Consider the following 21,916-nt stretch of genomic DNA (forward strand, 5'->3'; position numbering starts at 1 on the left):
GACCAATAAATATACAAAAAATAAAAGTTGGTCAATCTCACCACTCAGTAGGAAAATGCAAATTAAACCATAGTGAGATGCCACTACATACCCACCAGAATGGCCATAATTAAAAAGACTGACAATGTCAAGTGTTGGCAAAGATGGGAACAATAAGAACCTAGTAGAGTAAATCAGTTCCACTATTTTGTAAAACAACTTGATACCATCTACTAAAACTGAACCATAGGCAGTCCCTACAATCCAGTAATTCCACTTCTAAGTATATATCCAACAAAATGTTTGTATGTGTGCACCAAGAGACATCTACTAAAATGTTCATACAGCATTATTTTTTATAGTTTGTATTGAAAAATCCAATGTTCATCAGTATTAAAATGAATAAATAAATTGCGGTATAATCACAAAAGGGAGCACCACACAGAAATAAAAAGTAATGAAACCATAGCTATCTACATGCAACAGCAACGGTGAATTTCACAAACAAAATGTTGACCAAAAGAAGCCAGACACAAAGCATGTATACCATATGATTCCATTTATAGAAAGTGAAAAAACAGCCAAAGTAATCTATAGTGTTAAAAGTCAGGACAGTGGTTACCTTTGAGGAGAAAGAAGAAGACAGTGTTTGGGAAGGGGCATGAGAGAGGCTTCTGGGGTGCTGTCAATATCTATTTCTTGGCTTGTGTGATGGTGACAAATGATTTATCACTTTGTGATAAATCAGTATGAGCTATATATTTTGGAGAAGAACATTTTTCTACATCTATGTGTGATATTTCACAAGAAAAAGGTTTTGTTTTATATTGTTTTTTACATGTGAGTGCTTATCAAGAATTCCTAAATTGGAAATCTGATTTCTGACAATTTATGGTGCCAGGAGGGAAATGCAAGGGTCTCTCATAACCCAGAAGCTCTCCACTTTAACTTTCCTCCTCATCTGCCAGCTGTATAGAGGGGATCATATGGCTTTTCTCTTTTATGTGTTAATATGGTGATATTCAAAATATGGTGAGTATTTCCAAATATTGAACCAACTTTGCATCTCTGAAAAATCTCATTTGGTCATGATGTATTATTCTTTTTATATGTTACTGGATATTATTTTCTAATACTTGGTTAAGAATTTTTGCATCTATATTCATAAGGTATATTTATCCTTAACTGTCCTTTTTGTAATAACTTGTCTGGTTTTAGTATCAATGTAATGCTCATCTCATAAAATGAGTTGGGAATTATTCCCTCAACCTCTGTTTTCTGAGAGAGTGTGTGTAGTATTGGTATTTTCTTCAATTTGTGTTTGACAGATTAATCAGAAAAACCATCTGGCCCTGGAAGGTATGTTGCAGAAAGTTTTTCAACTACAAATTCAATTTTTAAATAGATATAAAGTTATGCATAGTCTCTCTCTCTCTTTCTCTCTCTCTTTTCTGTTCTGGAAATTTATATCTTCACAAAAGTTATCCATTTCATCTAAGTTGTCAAATTTATTGACAAAATTCTTTATGATATTTCCTTTCTCTCCAATTAATGTCTGTAGGATGTGTAGTGATGTCCCACTTTTATTCATTATATAGATCATTTGTGTCTTCTTTTTTTCTCTTGATTAGTTTATCTGTATTGTTGAATTTTCTACAAACCAGCTTTTGATTTTATTGGTTTTATCTATTGAGTACTTGTTTTCCATATTATTCATTTCTACTCTTTATTATTTCTTTAATTCTACTTATTTTTTATTAAAATTTGCTCTTCTTTTACCACCTTCCAAGGTATAAGCCTAGTACATCAATATTGTACTTTGGTTCTTTCCTAGTACCAGCAATTAAAGCTATAAATTCCACTCTAAGCACTGGTTTATATATATTCTAAAAGTCTTAATAGTTGTGTGTTCATTTTTTATCAGTTCAAAATATTTTCTAATTTATCATGATTTTCTTTGATTCAAGACATTTAGGAATGTGTTGTGTAATTTACAAGTAATTTGAATTTTCTATCTTTTGGTAATTGACCTCTAAATTAAATTTGTTGTGGTCAGAGTACATATTTGTATGATTCATTCCTTTTAAATTTACTGAAACTTGTTTTCTGGCATAACATATGGTTTATATTGGTTAGTAGCCTACATGCAATTTAAAAGAATGTGTAGCCTGATATCGATGGGTCAGTATGCTCTAATTGTCAATTAGTTCAAATGATTGGTAGTGTTTTCAAGTCTTCTATATACTCACAGATTTTCTGTTTACTTGCTTTATCAGTTACTAAGATAGAAACTTTGGCAGTTCTGCAGTTTTTGCTTTATGTGTTTCATTTTGTTTTTTAATTTTATTACTTTTTTTTTTTGGCTGCCTTGGGTCTTCGCTGCCGCATGCAGGCTTTCTCTAGTTGCGGCGAGCAGGGGCTATTCTTCATTGCGGTGCACAGACTTCTCATTGCAGTGGCTTCTCTTGTTGTGGAGCATGGGCTCTAGGCGTGTGGGCTTCAGTAGTTGTGGTGCGTGGGCTCAGTAGTTGTGGCTTTCAGGCTCTAGAGTGCAGGCTCAGTAGTGGTGGCTGCCAAGGGATAGGAATAGGAGGCAATGGGGAGTTGTTTAATGCATATAAAAACTTTCTGGAGATCGGTTTCACACAATGTGACTATACATTACTGAACTACAATACTTAAAAATGGTTCAGATGGTAAATTTTATGTGTGTTTACCACAATTTTAAAAATTTAAATAAATAAACTGTAAAGTCCCTAAGGTACTTTTAGGGTTAAGAAAGGGTTATTCTGTCTATATTATCACATGGCTGATATGGGCCAGAATGTCTTCTCAGATAGGAAACCTCCACTGTTTGTGAGACAGACATAGAGGGTCTCAGTTCTGGGCATCTGCTTTAAAGTGGGAGAGGATGGGACTTCCCTGGTGGTCCAGTGGTTAAGACTCCAGCTTCCAATGCAGGGTGCACAGGTTCAATCCCTGGTTGGGCAACTAAGATCCCACATGCCACAGCGCTGCCAAAACAAAAAAACAAAAACAGAAAACAAACAAACAAAAAAACACAAATGGGAGAGGTTTCTGACTACTTCCAAAATCTTTTTTAGGAAATGACTGGCCAAGGTGAGGTCCAATCCTAAGCTTGTTACCTCTCGGGTCTATCACTTCATGGCCAGTCGTTTTCTGGCGGTGTGCAGCCGCGATTCTGTAACCAGACTAGGTCCTGAGAAGCTGGGAAGGTGAGTTGAGCAGCCAAAGGGGCGGGCCGTGCGTTACAAGATTTGGGGAGGAGGGGGGTGGACGGGCAGGAGTGAGGTCCAAGGGAGGAGAGTGAGCTAGCGTGTGTTGCCTGGAGACGGCTTGGGACTCTGTTGCCTGGAGACCTGGCAGCCAGTGAGCGTCCAAAGGGCAGTGAGAGGGGGGTAGGTATTGACCAGACACAGCAGAGCCAAGGCCATGGCTGGACACCAGAAGGAGAAGGCGATCGCAGATGAGGTCCACCAGAACCAGATCCTGCGGGAATTGTACCTCAAAGAGTTACGAACCCAGAAACTCCACACGCAGTATCATGTGAATCCACTCCGCAAGGGTGAGGGGAGCTGCGGGATGGAGGAAGGGAAAGGGAGCGCCCCCAGGAAGGAGCCGGCAGAGGTGCGGGCGGGGTGCTGGGTGGAGCACAGTAGACGCCTCCTGTGACCTCTCATCCCTTCATAGCCTTCAGGAACTATGACTTTGGGGTTGGAGAGGGGTCTCACCCCCCATCACATCGAACGCATTAGATACATTAAAATGCATCCACGTCCTGATTAAGTAACATTTTATTGTAAAAAATTTGAAAGGCTTTTTATAAATTTGCTTTTGTAATATTTTGCAGGTTTTATGTTTTCTTTTGCATGTGTTTTGGTTTGTTGCTATTAAAGGATTTCTTTCCATCTTCTAACATTGTCTTAAGACCTTCAGAAAGTTCAAGGGGAGCAGACTCAGGGTCCAACGTGCCCCTTGATAAAATGGCCGCACCCCCACTCCTCACTTTGCACATTCCTGGGCCGGTTTCATCTGGTCCTGTAACATCAGCTCCCCCTAAATGCCACCGAGTCTCAAATGGAGCCCCAGACCCACGTCCCCAGCCACCTCCTGGCTCCCTTCCCCTGGACATCCCTTAGGCACCTCAGACGCACCGGTTCAGAAAACCGGGCTCATTCCGCACCCCTCCCCCACCTGCAGCTACTCCAGAATATTTGGTTTTAGCCAAAGGCACCACAGCCCTTCTCTCTCCCAAATTAGAAGCTTGGGAGTCATCCTCAGTCCCTCTCTCCCTCCCTCCACACAGCTGAGTAGGCACTGTCCTGTTTGTTCCTTATCCTTTCTCTCACATGATGGTTCCCATGTTCCCGCCTCAGTGGGAAACACCATCATGCATGGCGAGGTCTCTCTGCCTCACCGCACTTATCTCCGCTCTCTCTCCATCCTCACTCCCAGGCCCTCGTCAATCCTGCCTGCATTGGTCTGATGGGCTCTTAACTCTCTCTTTCCCTCCAGGCCCAGCTCTCCAACCCTCCCCTACACCACTGCTGGCGAAAGCTGTGCTAAAGGGGATTTGATCATCCAGTCTCTCTGTAAAATCCTCAGTGGTCCCACAGATTCTGAGCTAAGGTTTAACCTGATCAGTACCTAAGGCCCCCGTGGATCTAGCTCTGCTGCCCACCCAGCTTCATCCTGACTCCCCTCCCAACCCGCACACTGTTCCTTTAATAAAAATTTTAGTGCCTGTTCTGCACCAGCCACAGCTCTTTTCTATCCCACCATATTTAGATGCATGGATTTCCTACATCATCTTCAGTTTCATAAATATTGTTCCTTCTTTTCGAACTTCTCCCCCAGTCCTGGACCTGATTAACTGTAGTCCACTGCAGCCCAGCTTTGTAAAGAAAATGTAATGTTATTTTTTAAAATGGAATTTGCATATAGTTAAGGTGTACCACGTGATGTTTAGATATACATATACATATACACAGTGAAGTGATGACGACAGTCAGCTAAGGAGCATATCCACCTTCTCACGTACTTACCTTTGCGGGGGGCGGGGTGAGAGTACAGAAAATGTACATCTTCATTTAGCTTATAACTAACATGGTTTTCCTCTGGAGCCGCCAACTACTAATTCCAAGAAAACCACTTAACGTCCAATTCTGTTTAAACTTGGTCTATTTCAACAATTTAAATAATCCCTTCAAGCGGCGTCCAGGCTTCCTAGGAAAAGCGCTTGGTCTCCCAGCTCATGGTCCTTGGGCACATGATTAATATGATCCATTGGGATTAAGTGAGGAAATATTAGAATTTGTATCTATGTTTACACTTATGTATAAAGAAAGAAATGATGCTTTGTTAGTATATGACAATAGTGCCTAGAGACTATATAAATATTCACATGCGGAAGTTTTTTTACTGGTAGGAGTTTGAGATAAAACACTTGGAGATCACTGGTTCCTTCTGGTCTCTGCTCATTTACTACTACTCTTCTCCTAGCTCCTTCCACTAGAGTTACTCTGCCTCTCGATGTTTCTCTAACTCACCAACCTCACTCTTGGATCCTTCCCACGTATCCTCACACAGCAAATTTATTCAGGACTCTGCTCTAATGTATGTCCTTAGAGACATATCACCCACACTACACCCCACCATCAACATGGGTTTACCCATGTAACCTGCTTTATGTTGTTGTGCATCCCATTTATATTTGCTTGATATTATATATCTGCTTATTGAGTGTCACCACAAATAGAGTGGAAGCCCAGGGAGTACGGGGACCTTCTCTTTCTTGTTTGCAGCCCTATCTCCAGTGCACCAGTAATTACGGGCTGAATAGATGTCCGTGGATCCTACACCTCTGTTATCACATGGCCTGCTGGGTATATATCACTATCTCTGGCTGCCCGGGATGTCTGCATCCCCATAGACCAGTCTGTCCCAGAGAACATTCTGTGATGATGAGTCTCTATCTGTGCTGCCCTAAATGGTAGCCAGTAGCCACATGTGGCTGCTGATCACTTGAAATACAGCTGATGGGACTGAGGAATGAACTTTCAATTGTATTAAATTTAAATTATTCAAGTTCAAGTCGCCGCATGTGGCTGGTGGCCACCATACAGGACAGTGCCTCTCAGATTGTGAGGTCCCTGAAGGTCTTATGCCCTAGTGCCCAGCACAATACCTGACACATGACAGACGCTCAGAAAATGCTGACTGGGTGTCTGGCCTAGGGTGGGTCTTGGAGAGGCCAGGAAGATCATTTTTTAACTTGAATCTGTGATGCTGTTTTTCTCTAGTTCACACAATCGCCAGAAAGCCCATGTCTTGGCATGATAACCTGGAGGAACCTGCAGATGGTAAGTCTGGGGTCTGAGAACACCGTTGAGATAGAGCATAGAGAGGCAGGCAGCTGGGAGCCTCTCAGGGCAGTGGTTCTTTGGGGCAGGCCTCAGTCTTCTGTTTGATCATTTGAAAACGGGGCTCATACTGACAAAGCTCACAAGAGACTGACACATTCAAATAAACAGCCAGTTTATTAACCGTCAAACCAAAAAACATGTTCCTATTGGCCCTGACATTACGGTCATTCATCCATCCAATACTTAGCTGTTACAAGCACAGGTTCTGGAGTCCTACTAACTGAGTTTAAATCCTGGTTCTGCCACTCGTTAACTGTGTGACTTCGAGCAAGTTTTTTAACCCCTCTGAGCCTACCTGTTAGGGGCATTGTGAGGATTAAACAGAATAACCCAAGTGCTTAGAAGAGTATCTGGTACACTGGCGATCAGGACATGTTATTATTTTCATTATTACCATGTGATAGTCACTAGGATGGGGCTGGGATCTCATACCATAGTCAAGGAGACAGACTAGTCAATACACAGGTAAACAGAGAACAAGACTGGGATGGCAGCAGCATAGAAAACAGGTGCCCACCTCAGGCAGTGGAGTTCTGGGAAGTCTTCTTGGAGGAGGGAATAAGAGGGTGAGGTGGAGTATGTCAGGGTGAGAAGAATGTGGAAGGACATTCCAGGTATATGGAAAAGCATAGAAATGAGATACCAGCATGGCCCACAGACTGTGAGTAGTTTGGCATGGCTGGAATGTACGGGTGAATAGGGGCCACGTTTGGGAATGAGGGAAGAGAGATACTTGACGGGAAGCCTAATCCTTCCGGCAAGCTCTCCTCCTTCCCCTCTACCTTCTTAGAGTGGAGTTTGATAGAGGAAAGATGTGTAATTTTTGTAGAAGGACAGGGTGGGAAGTGAGGGGTGGGAAGGAGGAGTCAGGATCTCATAGCATCACAGAGACAGACAAGTAAATAGACAAGAGAACAATCCAAGAAAGTAAGGTTGTTATCTGCAGTGGAGACATCAGCCTGGCTAGAATAAAGGATAGGAGCTGGAGACTTGCAGCAATAAGGAAAATAACAGGTGGTGAGGGGCTCAAACACCAGGCAGCAGTTCATTACTAGCTGCCTTGTATTCAGGATGAGCTCAGCCCGAGGCCAGGTCCTGTATTCACAGTCCTTCATTTACTTCTCAGACATCTTGCTGAGGTAGATATTTTCCTCGCATTTTGCAGATGAACAAAGTGAGACCCAGAGAATTAAACCACCTGTCAAGCTAGTAGTGGAAGGGTCACGAATGCCCATCTACAAAGCCAGCTTCTTCCCCTTGTCAGACTGCCTCTCTCAAATTGAGACTGGATAGGGTAGATTGCAAATGAAATTTGTGTAAGTCCTTAAGCCGTGGAGTTACAGATACACCTGGTGTTGACAGCCATGCTGATTTCAATCCAGAAGGATCTGACCTCACTTGGTACAGCCCAGCTCCTCACTCTCTCTGCTGCAGCTACATTGCCCAAACTCGCTCATGCCCCAGGACATTTGTTCTTGCTGCCTGTGACGTGCTTTTCCTCTGCCTCTCTCAGGGCTGGCTCCTGCGAGCCTTCCTACTGAGTAGCCAGCCCTGCCCCGAAATGCCCCTTTGCCAACTCCCTTCTTCAGAGTTTGCATCACTGTCTGCCACCACTGGGTTTGTTTTTATAGGTGTATATTGTGTCCCCTGTCCCCTCACCTAGACTACATCTCCAGGAGACCAGGGACCATGTCTATCTCACTCTGCTCTACCTCCAGGGCCCAAACAGTGCCTGGCACAGAGTTTGTGCTCAACAAATGTTTGTTGAGAGATGAGTGGAGGAACCAGATACCTGTGTCGCGAGGCCTAGGCAAGCCTCTGAGGCCGATGCTCTGCCTCTAAGAAAGGATGTGCCGGAGTCAAGGGCACAGGATCTCTCGTTTGGTCCCAAAGCCTGACGCCTTCCTAACTCGTGCCTCGTCTCCCAGCCAGGTTTCTAAATCTTATCCACCATGCTGCCCAGGGACCAAGGAAGAAATACCCCGAGACACAGACTGAAAGTCAAGAGATTGGATGGGACTCAGAGCCCTTGGTAAGTGTGTCTCCTTCACTTGGAAGGTCAGAGGTAATCCAGTGGTGGCTCAGAGAACAGAGTATGGAGCTGACCGCCTGGGCTTGACCTCTGGCTACCACGTACTAGCTGTGTGACCCTGGTAAGCGACTAAGCTCTTTTGTGACTAAGTTTCCTCCTAGTACAGTGGAGATATTACAGCACTTATCTCATAAGATTGTTCCGAGGCTTAAATGGGGTGGTGTTTGTAAGGTGCTTAGAACAGTGCATGGCATGTAGTGAATGTTGGTAAGTGTGGATTAAGCAAAGCTTGCTGATGACAGAAGGCCTGAGTTTGCTCTCCCAGGTGTTAGTAGAGTGGTCTCGGGCATATCACCTACATCTCTAAATTCTGTCCCCTTCTCTGGAGAATGCAAATGCCCGTAACATATTTGCCTCATTGATTGGAGCAAGGAGCCTGGCAAACGCAGTCTTTAGCACATGATCTCCCTAAATGATATAGGGCTTCTGTTCCTGAGGAAGAAATGCAGGATTTTGAATAAACAACTTGAAGAGCTTCCTGCTACACTTGTCTTTCAACTCTGATTATGTCTTTCCTCATATAGAAGGTTTTAATTTTTAAGTAGTCAAATGTGCCAATTGTTTCCATTTTGGCTTCTGGGTTTTGTACCTTACTTAGGAAAACCTTCAAAAACCAGTTACAAAACACCTAACTTTGCTCTGTATTTCCCCCTAAGTTGTTATTACTCTTGTTGTTGTTAACATTTGGCTATGAGCCCATCTGTTTCTTTTGTGGAAGATGTGAGGCTGGAGACACTGTTCCTCAACTGTGTCAGAATTTCCCTCATTACCTCAAAGGCACCAAGACCTGCACAACCTGTCTTTATATTTGCTGCCCTGCCGATGCCTCCTGGCCCCCAGCCCTCACTCCTTGAGAAGTCCCACTCACCCTTCATGAAATCCAGGAGTCACCTCTTCCCTAAAGCCCGTTAAGACACTTCTGTCCCCCACTTCCCCTGGGCTTCTTGAGCACCATGTGCTCCTGCTGAGCTCTAGCTCAGTATCAGTGCATCAGTGTAACCTGGCGACCCTGGAGCCAGACAGCCTGCGTTCAAATCCCAGCTCCAACGCTCTCTAGCTTCGTGAACTTAACCTCTCTTAACTTCCATTTATCTGCCTTAACATGGAGATAATAGTATCAACACTTGAAGGTTTGTTGTGAGGATGAACTGCGACATATATAAACTGCTTAGGATGGTACCTAGCACACAGCACGTGCTCAGTAAATGCGGGCTACTGTGATGCAGAGGGGAAAGAATAGACAAGAGGGCACGGGGCCCAGCTGAGGACCAGCTCGGTGCTTCTCCTGGCCTGTTGTCTTAATCCCTGTTGTCTTTATCTGGTGAGTAATTTTCTAGCGTGCTCCCTTCCCAAGAACTCCCCACACCCTGTAGTCCTCATATTTCTACAGGCGCCTGTCTTTCTCACCCATTTATACAACTCCGGTCTGGGCATGGCTCTGCAACCCCTGGTTCTGCGCAGGGCTACTACATGGAGATTGGAATAAACAGCTCAGTGAGTCGGGTTTTACCAGTGAAGAGCGCAAATAGCCGCTCATTTGTAATAGCCCCTCTTCAGATATGGGGCATCGCATTGGAGGGAGGAGACTGTGTAAGACAGGGAGAGGCTTCCAGCAGGAGCCCTCACCTCTTACCCAAGGAGGACTGCGTCCAGAGGGAGAGGCGCTGTGGGGCAGCTGGGGAAGAGATAAATGCTCAAAGGGTAAAGGAGGAGGATGGGAGGCGGGCCACATAATTTACAGTGAATAAGGGAATGGAGAGGGGGCTTGTGAATGAAGAAAGGCGGAGTGAAGAAAAAATCCTCCAAGTGAGATAACTAAGCAATGTAGAAAAATATCACAAAGCACAAGTCATCTAACTCACTACTCTTCATTTTCTTAAAGAGAAAAGGCCTGGCTCCCATGGGTACAAAGTGTATGGGTAGAAGTGTTGCATCTTTGACCAGCACATCTCAGGGCAGGCCCACCAGCCATGATAGGAAGGAGAAGTGAGACTGGCTTGGCCAGCCCTGCCCTGCGTGGGCCTCCAGATCACTAGTCACTATGGGGTCTCAGAGGGTCTGGAAATACACCACGCCTGTTCATTTTAAACCTGGGGACAATGCCATCAGATGGCACTGGTGGCAAAGTAAGAAAGCGTACCCAGAAAACTTAGATCCAGGGGTCATGCAACCATAAAAGGTAATTAAGCTTTCAGAATGATGTGTTTGGGGGCGGAAGAGGTTTGATCAGCCCCAACTTAACACAGGGCTCCTGCCCCCAGCGGCACCTCGCCCCACACAGGCAGAGAACTCCAACCCCAATACTGGGACTCTGGGGAAGCCACACTCAGTGAGTATCACTCAGCCTCTGGTCTCCTGGTAACATTTGCTGAAAGTATAACCTTTTAGTTAATGACACAGTGTAGCTTCTGTGAGATTTGTGTGTCCCGGGGCTCATTCCTACTCAGTTCTCTGTGTAACTACTTCAGCAACATCCAATCTTTCATTCAGCAAATATGTGTTGAGTCCCGTGTGTGTGCTGGATACTGTTCCAGGTGCGGGGATACAGATGCAGCACCTCCCCTCAAGGAGCTTCCATGCCAGTGCGGGGAAGAGTCCACAGGCCTCCACCATAGGCAGCGGGAAAGGGCAGTGCAGCAACTCTGCACAGTTGAGATTCTCATGCAACCCTGCAAGTCTTTTGGTGGAAATGTTGTCTTCATTTCACAAAGAGGGTTTAGCAAGGAAAAGCACCAGAGGCTGCACATCAGGAGACTGAGGCCTGATTCAAGTCCAGGTCCCTACAAGCCCAGGTCTTCCCCCTTCCCCACTGGCTTCTTTCTGATATCTGCATTCCCCTCTCTAGGTCAACCCGCAACGCGATGACCACAGGCTGAACCACTTCAGGGTCTACAATGACATCACTCTGTACAAGGCTAAAATGTGGAGCTTGGGAGATGATTACCACAAGTAGTATTCCCGCAGTGCTGTCAATCACTGTCATTAATGCCCAAAGTGTGTGCTTCCCAGGTAAAAAAAAAGACACTTTAAAGCCTAGGTCTGACTTTTAGTGTCCTGAGTCTCACATTTCTCCCTTCTGGTTCATATCCTTAATTTAATAAACTAGGGGGAGAACTCCAGTTAAAGATGGCAAACTAAAGGCCTACAATATCTCCTCTGCCTTCCGGACCCCAGTAAAGGATAATACATGGATTTCTTAAAAGGTATGAACCCACAACAGAGAAAATGAGAGAGACACATTAGCAGCCAAGAAGACTGAAGCCATGTTTAAAAGATGGAAGGCTGATGGAAGAGGGTGGAGGAAACCGCGAGCGCGACACCTTTGAGCACAGAGCTCCGCCCCCCAGAACTCTGGAGGGAGGTCAGGACTCTGGACAGAGTGGGGTGTGTTGGAGGGAACTGAAATGGCCACTGGGAGGGGGTCTGCAGGGAGTCTCCTCCACACACCCCAGCGCCAGGCGTGTAACAGCTCCCACGCTGGAGGTTTACTCTTGGAGAAATGGGCAAAGCCCAGGGCTCAGGGACACTAAGTAAGACGTGGGGTAGGAGGGAGGTGCAAGGCTGCAGACAACGGCCATCTGTGAAAGGAAGGTTGGACCCCTCACCCTGCACATGCTGCATTCTTACTCTGGGTTTGAAGCTAGAGGGCTCCTTTCTGAAAAAGTGAAACAGCTCTAAAGAAAAGACCCCCCCACGTGATACCATTTGAAGGTCCTGGGGAACAAGAACCGGGGAACGTCCAGGCGGGTGGACACACGAAGGTGCCGGGAGAGTCACTTGCCCAGGGGGGGCGTGGACGCCCTGTGCACTGCCCCCACCCTGTCCCCAAATCCCTTGCTCTCTGTATCTCTTCCATCTGGCTCTTCCTGACTTATGCCTTGAAGGGTGAAGCCATATATTGCTGCGGTCACTCCTGCTTTTGTATCCTGACAAGATTGAATGGAAGCTCCAACGCTGAGTGGCCTCACCCTGACAGCCATTTGCATACAAGACTGGACTAGACCAATTATTAATGACTACATGGGAATCTAGAAGGGTGCTCGTAACTGTTACAACCTTTTTGCTCTAAGGAATCCACGGTCAATGACCAAAGGGTGACCTGTGATATCATAGAAAGAGATTTGGTCTTTTCCTGGTTCCTGACGCAGAGCTCCTAAATCCTCTGTAATTTCCTAAAGGATAGGGGTGGTAGGAGGGTCTTTTGTTCTAATGAGGTGACTCTTAGCAGCCTCTAGACAGCTTCAGCATAGGGGCTGCTCCCCAGGAAGACCAAGCCTTGGTTAGAAACTTGCAACTTTCAGCCCCACCACCCAACCTCTGGGGAGGGAGGAGGAGCTCAAGATTGAATTAATCACCAGTGGCCCATGATTTCATCAATCATGCCCACATAGTGAAACCTCCAAAGACCCCCTAGACTGCAGGGTTTGGAGAGCTTCCAGGTGGGTGAACACATCAAGGTGCTGGAAGGGTGGCAGTGTTTTAACTATCAGGATTTGTGGCTTGAGTGTGCCTGGCATTTGGATGCACCTGGTCTTCCTTTAAGGTAGTGTAGATTATTGCTAGATTACTGGATTTTCTTGAGTGGTCATTAGCTTACAACAGTCTCCTGAATGCCTTTAAAGTTCCCTCTCTTTAATCCCCTAGTGGGATTTCTAAACGAATTATCATACTCTATCCCTATCAGGTTCACCTCCAACATTTTATCATTTGTACTTCCAATGCCACAAAATATCTCCAAGAGTCCCTTTAATGTGAAGTTTTCTGCCAGTGTCACTTCCTCTGGGACATCATCCTTTCCATCATTTTCCTCATTCTGTTAAGTTCACATTCACTATTTCTCTGGCTGCATCTCTATCTAGTCTCTACAGCAGCAGCCTTGTCTCCATTCCCTCATCACCTATCTCTCCTATAACTCCATTTGCATTCTATTCAATTTTACTTCCAACCTTACCACTTTTCATTTCTTTGCTGCACTTTCATCTGTTGGTCAATTCCCTCTTTCAATAACTTACTTTTGTAAAATGCCATGTGGGTTTATCGCTGGAGATGAGGAGACAACACAACTGCACTCTTTGCCACCTGTGCATGAACTAAGTAACAGGTGTGCAGTGACCAATCACCCACATACTTCAAAAGAAGTGATATTTGGTCACTATTCATTATGTATCTTTTATGCAGTGGTTTATGGACTGAAGAGCCAGCAGCAAAGTTTCTACTTTCTGCAATTACTTGGTTAACAATACTTTGGTAACTGAAACATGAACAGTCTTGTCGAGAAACACTGCTGCTATAGCTGCACCTTGATAGCTGAAGTCCACATATATGGGAACAAAGCAAAGCAGGAACAGCCTGCACTCGGTAATGGGAACTGCTAGCTCCTACTTATCTTTCAATGCATGGAATTGCATTTTAAAGCAGTATGAGGGCTAATGCTGGGTTCTATAAAGTATACCTCTGAAATTAAGGAAAGTGATTCCATTTGCTATAAAGAAAAAAAAAAAAGGAAAGAAGGTACATCGTTTTCAAAACCTTTAGAAGTACTCAAATCAGTAATTTACTTTTGTCCCTACCAGTGTGAACTCTGGCAATCTGTGTTCACCTTTCTTAAAACTCTCAATATGTTCCACATATAATTCAAAGTCTCTGAGCTGAAGCTCCTTATTGGAATTACTATACATTACCCCATTCACTGCTATTGTACAGATTGTCAAAATAGGTCAGGGTTAAACACTGTGGTCTTCTGAGAACATGACTTGTTTGCTTAGAATTTGGTTCACTGAAATTAGTTTACAAAAACTAAATTCATTCTTTTTGTTCTAGAAACTCAATATCATAGGAAACCAGAGAGATCCTTTTTTAAGTCCCAATGATGCTACAAGGAAACAATGTGAAAATTAGTTGTTTTTTTCTGCCTAAGCATATAGAGTTCTCAGATATCTGTAGCCTCCTTAAAGTATGGCTTCTAAACTGGAATAGAGACAGGAGGGCAGGGAAGCTGTCTTCCTTTCTCACCTTTCAAGACACAGGAAAGCCCAACACGTAACATGGCCCGCTCACCACATCCAACCTCTGCACAGCTCCCAGCCAGCAATGGAGAAGCTTCAAATATGCACCACCATGGCTCAGCAGACATTAGGGAGAGCCACCCCACCCAGCAAAATAATCCTACGCAGGTATACACTCTCATACGGCAGGCAGTATCCTAAGCATTTTACACATATTAACTCAATGCTGACAGGAACCCTCTTTGGTAGATACTATTATCATGTCTACATCGAGATGACAAAGCACAGAAAAATTAACTTGCCCAAGGTCAAGCAGCAAGTATGCAGCAGAGCCAGGTGTCAAACCGAGCAGTCTGGCCCCAGAATTCATGCTTTTAACTTCCACAGGGCTCATTTATTTATTACCAATAAATGGCAGTATTATTTAATATGTAAAAAGTAACTTCTAAATCTTTTAGTCCTGAGTTTTTAACCAAGAATACATATTTCTCTGAAAATTTTTCTTTAGTTTATTGAAAGAATTTTTACAAAAGGAAACCAACAGAAGGGATCCAATTGCACTGTGAAATCCCAAGTCTCCATCCCTTTTTCTTGGTCTTTGTTTACAAAGATGCTGCTTATTTAGCGTGTTCTGCTCTTCATTTTCTCTCTTGTCCGTTTTCCGGGTCTCTTCTGCAGAAAAGGAAGCACCACATGTATTCACACAGCAGTTGGCCTTCTGCCCCAGGGTCAGGATACAGGGAAAGTAAGGGAACGGGGAGGGGCGGGGTGGGAGAGGAAGCTGCTCTGGCCCCTCACCTGCGCCCCCGGCTCACTTACATTTGATCCTTTCTTTCCAGGCCTCTTGAGGCCCTTGCCATGAGCTGTCTTGGCCCGGAAGCTGGATACATCATCATAGCTCTCACGAGTGTTCCACTTGGAGCCTTTCTTCTTCCCACCATAACCAAACTTCTGGTTTTTATAGCGTCGCTTCGCACTGGGCCTGGAAAAAAGCGGTCTTACACGTTACCCTCAGCACTGCAAATCCTGATGAATGTAATGACCCAACAATACCCTCAGTTTCCTATCTGTACAGGTACTACTGTACCTAGAATCTCATCCTTGGCCCTACATTTCTACTCTACAAACTCCCCAGGCAAGCTCATCTATTTACAGTCTTAACCACCAAAGCAGGAAAACAAAGCAAGAATCAGGAAAAGACCCAGATATATCATGTGGCTTACCACTTATCTTCAGAAACCTTTCTATTTAAACTAAATCTTGCTAAATCATCCTCAGGTGTTTCAATTCCTCTCAAGGATATTAAATGCAGTTAACATTCAGGTGTAATACATTTTAAAACTGGTCATCCCACAGGAATCTCAATTCACCATATCCAAAGTCACAGGTCACCTCCGTTCTAGACTGGTTTCAGCTCCTGTATCTATGTCCTAACTTGAGGCTGGTGGTCCTACCATCTACTCAGGCACCCACACTATGAACCTGGAGTGGGCCTTGATTCTTCCTTCTTTCGTTCTCTACACCCAGCTCAGCTACCGAGACCTGCTAATTTAACCTCTTGAATATTTCTTCAACCCATTTTCTCTTCTCTACCCCTGTTAACACTTCTAGGTCATTATCCTTGTTCTCTGGACTTCTGTAACAGTCCCCGCCTCCCTCACTTACACAAGCAACACTGAAATATTTAAAACATGAACATGACCTGCTCGCTATTTTGAATAAAGCCCATCAGCGGCTCCCCACTGACTGCTGGATACAGCCCAGGCTCCTCACAAGGCCAACAAACACTGCCCTGTACTCAGCCCAGGTCCCCCCAGCTACACCACGCCACTCCTTGCCCACACTGTATCCCTGTGATACCAAATGCTGGCTGCTCTCATCTCTATGCTTTTGCTCATTAGTGTTCTTCTTTCTTCCCGAAACCCCGTGTCTCTCCCGTTCTCCTGGTTAATTCCTTCCTACTCATGCTTCAGACTAAGCTCAGGTGGACCCTCCTCCAGGAAGTCATCACCTGACCCTGACCCCTGGACCATGTCACATATTTCTAAAATGTGCTTCCAGACTACTCTATCTAACGCCTCTATCACAGCATGTACTATATTATACAGAAATGACCATTTCCCCCAGGATGGGTGTCCAGAAATGCATAAAGGTAAACGAAGAGAACCAATAATAATATCCAACATTATCCTCTTCAATCTTCCTAATATTAAGAGGCACTTACAATTTTCTCATTTTCATAGATAAGGAAATTAACATTTAGAAAGGTGAAGTAACCTGCTCAAAGCTACCCTCCAAATGAGTGGCGGAGTCCAGATGGGAACCTTAGGTCTGCACGCTTAACCGTCACACATGAGGAATCAACTTCTACCGAGTGTTTGCTCAAAATGTGCCAAATCCTGAAATCGCCTCATTTTAAACTTCAAAGACTGATGTGGCTGAACGGGCCCATCACACGGCCGGTAGCTGTGGCCACGCTCTCTGCACTGAGGTCACACCGTGAACTGTGGCCCTGCGTGCACCACCACCAAAACAGAACCCGGCACCCATACCCCTTCTTCATCTGCTGGCCTTTGGCTCCTCCTTTTGTGCTCCGTGCGACAGGTTTCTGATCTCCCTCAAGGAAGTCCAGTTTATCAGAGAAGCCTGGGAGTGAAGAAGTACTTTGATCAGCGCCATTGCATTTTAAGAAAAGATTAAGCTTCAAAAGAAGGATGTTACTTATGGAACTGGTATTAAGAGGCCCATCTTGCTCCCCACACCATTCCCAAACTTTAGGTCCAATAGTTCCAAATCAATCAAGCCTCTAGGGCACTATGTGTTTGTTAGAATTAGCAGGTACCCCTGCTCCCCTGCAGCCTTAGGAGAGAATATACTCACCTTTCTGATATTTCTTAATGGCACTCATCATGTGTGCTTTCTCCCGCTGCCGCTTCTGAAGAACTTCTGTTTGCACCTGGACGTGGACACAGGACTGTTAAACCCACTCCAAGCCGGCACTGCAAGTGTCTACATTCTCTCAGTAACCACGCTGTGACATTACCACCACCGCTGAACACTGACCCAGTGCCACAACTACACTAAGGCTCTAAGGATATTCTCCATTTCTCGTCTCAACCACCCAGGGAAGTAGAAATTCTTATGACCCCGAAACTGAAGCACAGAGAGGTTACACAACTTGACTGAGTCACACACGAGAAAGTGCGGAGCTGAGATTCACACGCAGGCAGTCTGCACCCTTACCCCATGACACAACCTGCCTACAAAACTGCACAAATCATGTTTATGTCTACATCCAATTCTCCCACTAATTATATTTGGGCAGATTAAATATCTAACCTACTGTTGCTAGGCATGAAAGTACCAACAGAGAAAACAATCTCCGCGAAAAACAAAGAAAAAAAGCTTTAAGGGCAAAAAGAGATGATTAAACTCTAAGGCAGCACTCCTCCATCTCAACACCATGACAGCTTGGGCAGGATCACTCTGTGTGTGGGAGCGTGGCCTGTCCTGGGCACCGCAGGGTGTTCAGCAGCCTCCCTGCCCTCTACCCACTAGCTGCCAACAGGACGCTCCCCACCAGGACGCGAAGACCAAAAATGTCTCCAGCACTGCCAGATGTTCCCTGGTAAGCAAAACTGTCCCCCACTGAGAAACACAGCCCTGAGGTTTCCTCATATTAGAAACAAGGGGCTAATGGGCCCGATAAGTTATTCTTTCCTTTGATAATTTAGGTTATGTTAAGCCAATTGCCCAAGTCTTTGAGTTGATCTCAACCACCAACCACATCCATCCAGTAGATCCACAGCTGCCCTTGTGCAGAGCCCAGGATGCTAATCTGCTCATACCCTGCTGAGGATCCGTCAGTGAAATAACTGCAACTGTGCACCCAGATCACAAGTGTTTATGTCCAAAATGTTAACAAAGTCTTAACACCCATGCTGACTCTCTTCACGGTCATTTCTTCCCACAACCCTAAGTTTAGTTCCTGTCATCTTCCTTCTTAGGTAACCATGAAATAAATAAGGAAATCAAGAAAAGTTTCATGGTACGCCTTCTGGTTTTACATTAGAACTCGGTCACAGTTCAAACATACTGGTGCCGTTTTTTCTGATTGGATAACAATCAATAATATGACTGATTCCTTCAAGGACTTTACAATCATCTAGGCCAGTGATTCTCAAACCAGGATGTGTATTGGAAACATCTGAGAAGCGTTAGGGGCAAGGGATGAAAACACACAGATTCCGAGAGTTCCCGAAGCCTAGAAATCTGTTTTGAAGTTTCCCCAGTTGACTGTGCTGTGAGGCCACGTTTGGAAACCATTGATCTGGACCCAATTCTCTGCTGTACAGGTGTGCAAACTGCAGCCCAGAGAGGCGCATGACTTGCCGGTAGTGACCACACTACCTCTGGCTACACACAGGTGTCCAGGAGGGACTGTGCTCGTGGACACTAGCACCCACGCCACTGTGAAACAGTAAACACACGATGGAACACACACGGGGCACGGAACCAACTCAGACCAAGCAATCTCCTGACAAACACACTTGGCACCATCCCATCCCCGCTCATTTTCCTTCCCACCTTCTTTCCGTATTTCCTAAGTGCTCGAAGCTGCTTAGCCTTTTCCGACTTCTCCATGGCGGCCTGTTTAGCCTGCAGCTTCTGTCGAATCTAAAACACAAAATATTATCAGCTTATGCTATTTGAAAATGGGATGACTGCTGCTTAGGGTGCACTGCAGCAGGGAGCAGTTATTCCCAGCTCTGCAAACTACGGGGCTCCAAGGAACCTTGTGAATCATCTACTTCAAGCCCTGTGTTTTACACACAAGGACAATAAGGCCCAAAGGCTGACCACTTTGTCCAAGACACCAAAAGTCTCAGCCTTGGAGCCAGAACATCAAAGCGACCTCCCTCCTCCCAGTGTGTTGTTTGATCCATTACGCAAAATGGCGTTGTACCAGGAGAGAAGACTAACTTCTCTCCATCCCTACTGTCGGCAGACTGTGGTTAAACCAGTCTGCAGCTTCAGCCCCCTTCTCCAATACACCACATACACAATAAAAGCTCAGACAGATATCAGGTACCTAGCAGCCTGCATTAAACATACACATTTCAGTTAAAGGATGAACAGTTGTCAGTTTGAATGTGCAGAGATGGGTCTGGGCTCGTCTCTAGATTAGCTTCCCTGAGTACCACTGAGACAAGAAAATCCAGCTTGAGACCCAAGGGAACTACTTAGGTATATCTTGGATTAGATGTTGGTAATTCTCTGCCTCCCAAAGTTGAATGAGGACCAAGTTCTACCTAACTCTACATTATATCAAATCTGAGCCATATATTAATCCTTCATTTTACAGAAGAGGAAAACCAAGGCCCAGAGAAAGGTAACTGTCTACAAGTTATAGTGCTGCCCCCAGGCATTGGCAGAAAAGAACTATTGTCTTTTCCACGCATCATGCCATGACCAAGCCAGTTAGGAAATGCATAAAGGCCATCTTTACTTCAGGGACCACACTTCTTACAGTACTTTCCTCCCCTTAACTGTTTAAATTAGGAAAAAGTCATCCTTACATTTATCCAGCTGGTGGTGATTGGCATGAATCTGATGTAGATAACTGAGATAATAATTGTCCACTGACAACCCGTTCCCTATCAGTGGGCTTATGCCTATGTTTGTTTAAATGTTAAAGGAGACAAGCCAGCTGAATACACTTACGAACAACGCCTCAGCTATCCAGAGAAAACCATTTCTGTTTCTCACCTTCTGCATCTGCTGATCAGACTTGGCCATCTCTGCAAAATAATCCGTGGGCCGCTTGGTAGGGACTTTGAGCTGACGCAGGCGGGGCAATACTGCAAGCACTGCTGCCTGGGCCTGAGAGTAGCTGAGGATGTAGGACAAAAGTGTAAAATAAGCTAAGGGAGAGAGGCCTTACACCCTTTTCACTGCCTCTCATGAGGCATCCAAGGTCAGAAGGACTCTCAACATCTGACCTCCACCAGCAAGAACACACACACAAACAAAAACAGTAATAAAACCTCATTAACTTAATGGGAGAAATTGAGATGTACACTCTTTTTAAAAGGAGTGGAGAGTATTGCTAAAAATAAATTAGTAGTTTAAGAGAATGACCACTTTAGAAGTGCCCATTAACTTACAAACAAATGCCAATTACACATTCTTATTTGGTCACTAAGAAAAGCCCATATGAGGACCTTCCATAAGCAAAGTTTTGTTCTAATAATTAACTGCACACACACACACACACAAACTTTAAAACTGAGTATTTGAAAATAAACTGGACTTTAAATTGTGATTGCTGGACAAAGGGGCTCTTCTCTCAACCAGGGAGAATCTCCTAGCTCTTCAGTCCAAAGACTTCCTCCCTACACCCCGGCTTACGACACCTCTGAGTACAGGCCCGCGGCGTCCCCCTCTCCAGCACAGGAACCCACAACCTCTGCCACATCTGAAAACATACATACAAGTTCATCTCACGCTGAAAGTCATCTTCTGGATCAACAGCTTTCTGATCCTTGTTCTGAGATGTTGCCTGAGGTCCACGGATTCCCGGTACCGGACCCAGGGTCACATCAAGCCTTTCAACCCATTCCAGATCCCGCTTGAATTCAGCCAAACACTGCTTCAGGCCATTCTAGGAAATTCAGACACTAAGCTCACAAGACAGTAATAGGCCAGTGGACGAAGAGCTAACCCCCAAGACCCCGACAGGTAGTTGACCCTCTTGGCAATACGCAGGTCGTGTCTTTCCTGGGACTAGAACGCAGCCTCCCGAGCACAACGGTGCCTCGCGCGCATCCCAAGTCCAGCACCCTCCAACCGGGCGCCCGAGCTCACCACGTCGTTCACGGCCTTCTTCGGCCCCTCTAGCACCACGTTGAGGCCTGGCTTCAGAAGCCCTCGGGAAAACGCCTCCTGCAACTACAGGGCACGATCGCTGGTCAGTACCGGGGAGTGAGGACCCCTCTCCCGCGCGCAGCCCCACGAGCTCGGATGACACCTACCTCTTTGTCTGTGACAAGGGAGTCGTCAGAATCCGAGTCCGAACCTGAGAGCGGGGGAGTGTCCATCTCGCAGCACGCACGTCCACACCCGCCGGAGGAAGCGAAGGAGCCCGAGGCCCCCGCGCCTGGAAAAGGGCTCCCCTCGTCGCCGCCGCCGCCCGCTTTCAGCCCCCTGCCCTCCCGCCCGCGGCTCCACGTGGACTCGAACCGCACCAGCTCCTGACAGACCCCAGATGCAGCTGAACTTTCTGATCGGAGTTCCGCTTCCGGTTGCTGACACACTTCCGGTTCCCCGTTGCTATAGGAACCGCTCCGGCGTCTGTGAGTGCCGCGTTGCTTGGGATTCGTAGGTGTAGTACC

At 45.5% G+C, this 21,916-nt stretch overlaps 2 protein-coding genes across 2 annotated transcripts; one reads left to right on the plus strand and one right to left on the minus strand.

Annotated features, from left to right (window-relative positions):
* Nucleotides 1–3,432: 3,432 nt before the first annotated feature.
* On the plus strand, nt 3,433–11,470 carry CFAP144 (cilia and flagella associated protein 144). The gene is made up of 4 exons (XM_007164634.2): nt 3,433–3,565; nt 6,303–6,362; nt 8,354–8,457; nt 11,363–11,470. The coding sequence occupies exons 1-4, from the start codon at nt 3,433–3,435 to the stop codon at nt 11,468–11,470; spliced, it is 405 nt and encodes a 134-aa protein (XP_007164696.2).
* Nucleotides 11,471–15,007: 3,537 nt separating this feature from the next.
* On the minus strand, nt 15,008–21,798 carry EBNA1BP2 (EBNA1 binding protein 2). Its single transcript, XM_007164633.3, has 9 exons — nt 21,557–21,798; nt 21,390–21,473; nt 21,017–21,186; nt 20,292–20,415; nt 19,110–19,199; nt 17,403–17,478; nt 17,075–17,168; nt 15,342–15,504; nt 15,008–15,194 (listed from the first exon to the last, which is right to left on the minus strand). Exons 1-9 carry the CDS (start codon nt 21,620–21,622, stop codon nt 15,144–15,146), a joined length of 918 nt encoding a protein of 305 aa, XP_007164695.1. The 5' UTR covers nt 21,623–21,798; the 3' UTR covers nt 15,008–15,143.
* Nucleotides 21,799–21,916: the final 118 nt, after the last annotated feature.

This window comes from Balaenoptera acutorostrata, chromosome 1 (assembly GCF_949987535.1).
Source record: "Balaenoptera acutorostrata chromosome 1, mBalAcu1.1, whole genome shotgun sequence".
In the NCBI taxonomy this organism is placed as follows: domain Eukaryota; kingdom Metazoa; phylum Chordata; class Mammalia; order Artiodactyla; family Balaenopteridae; genus Balaenoptera; species Balaenoptera acutorostrata.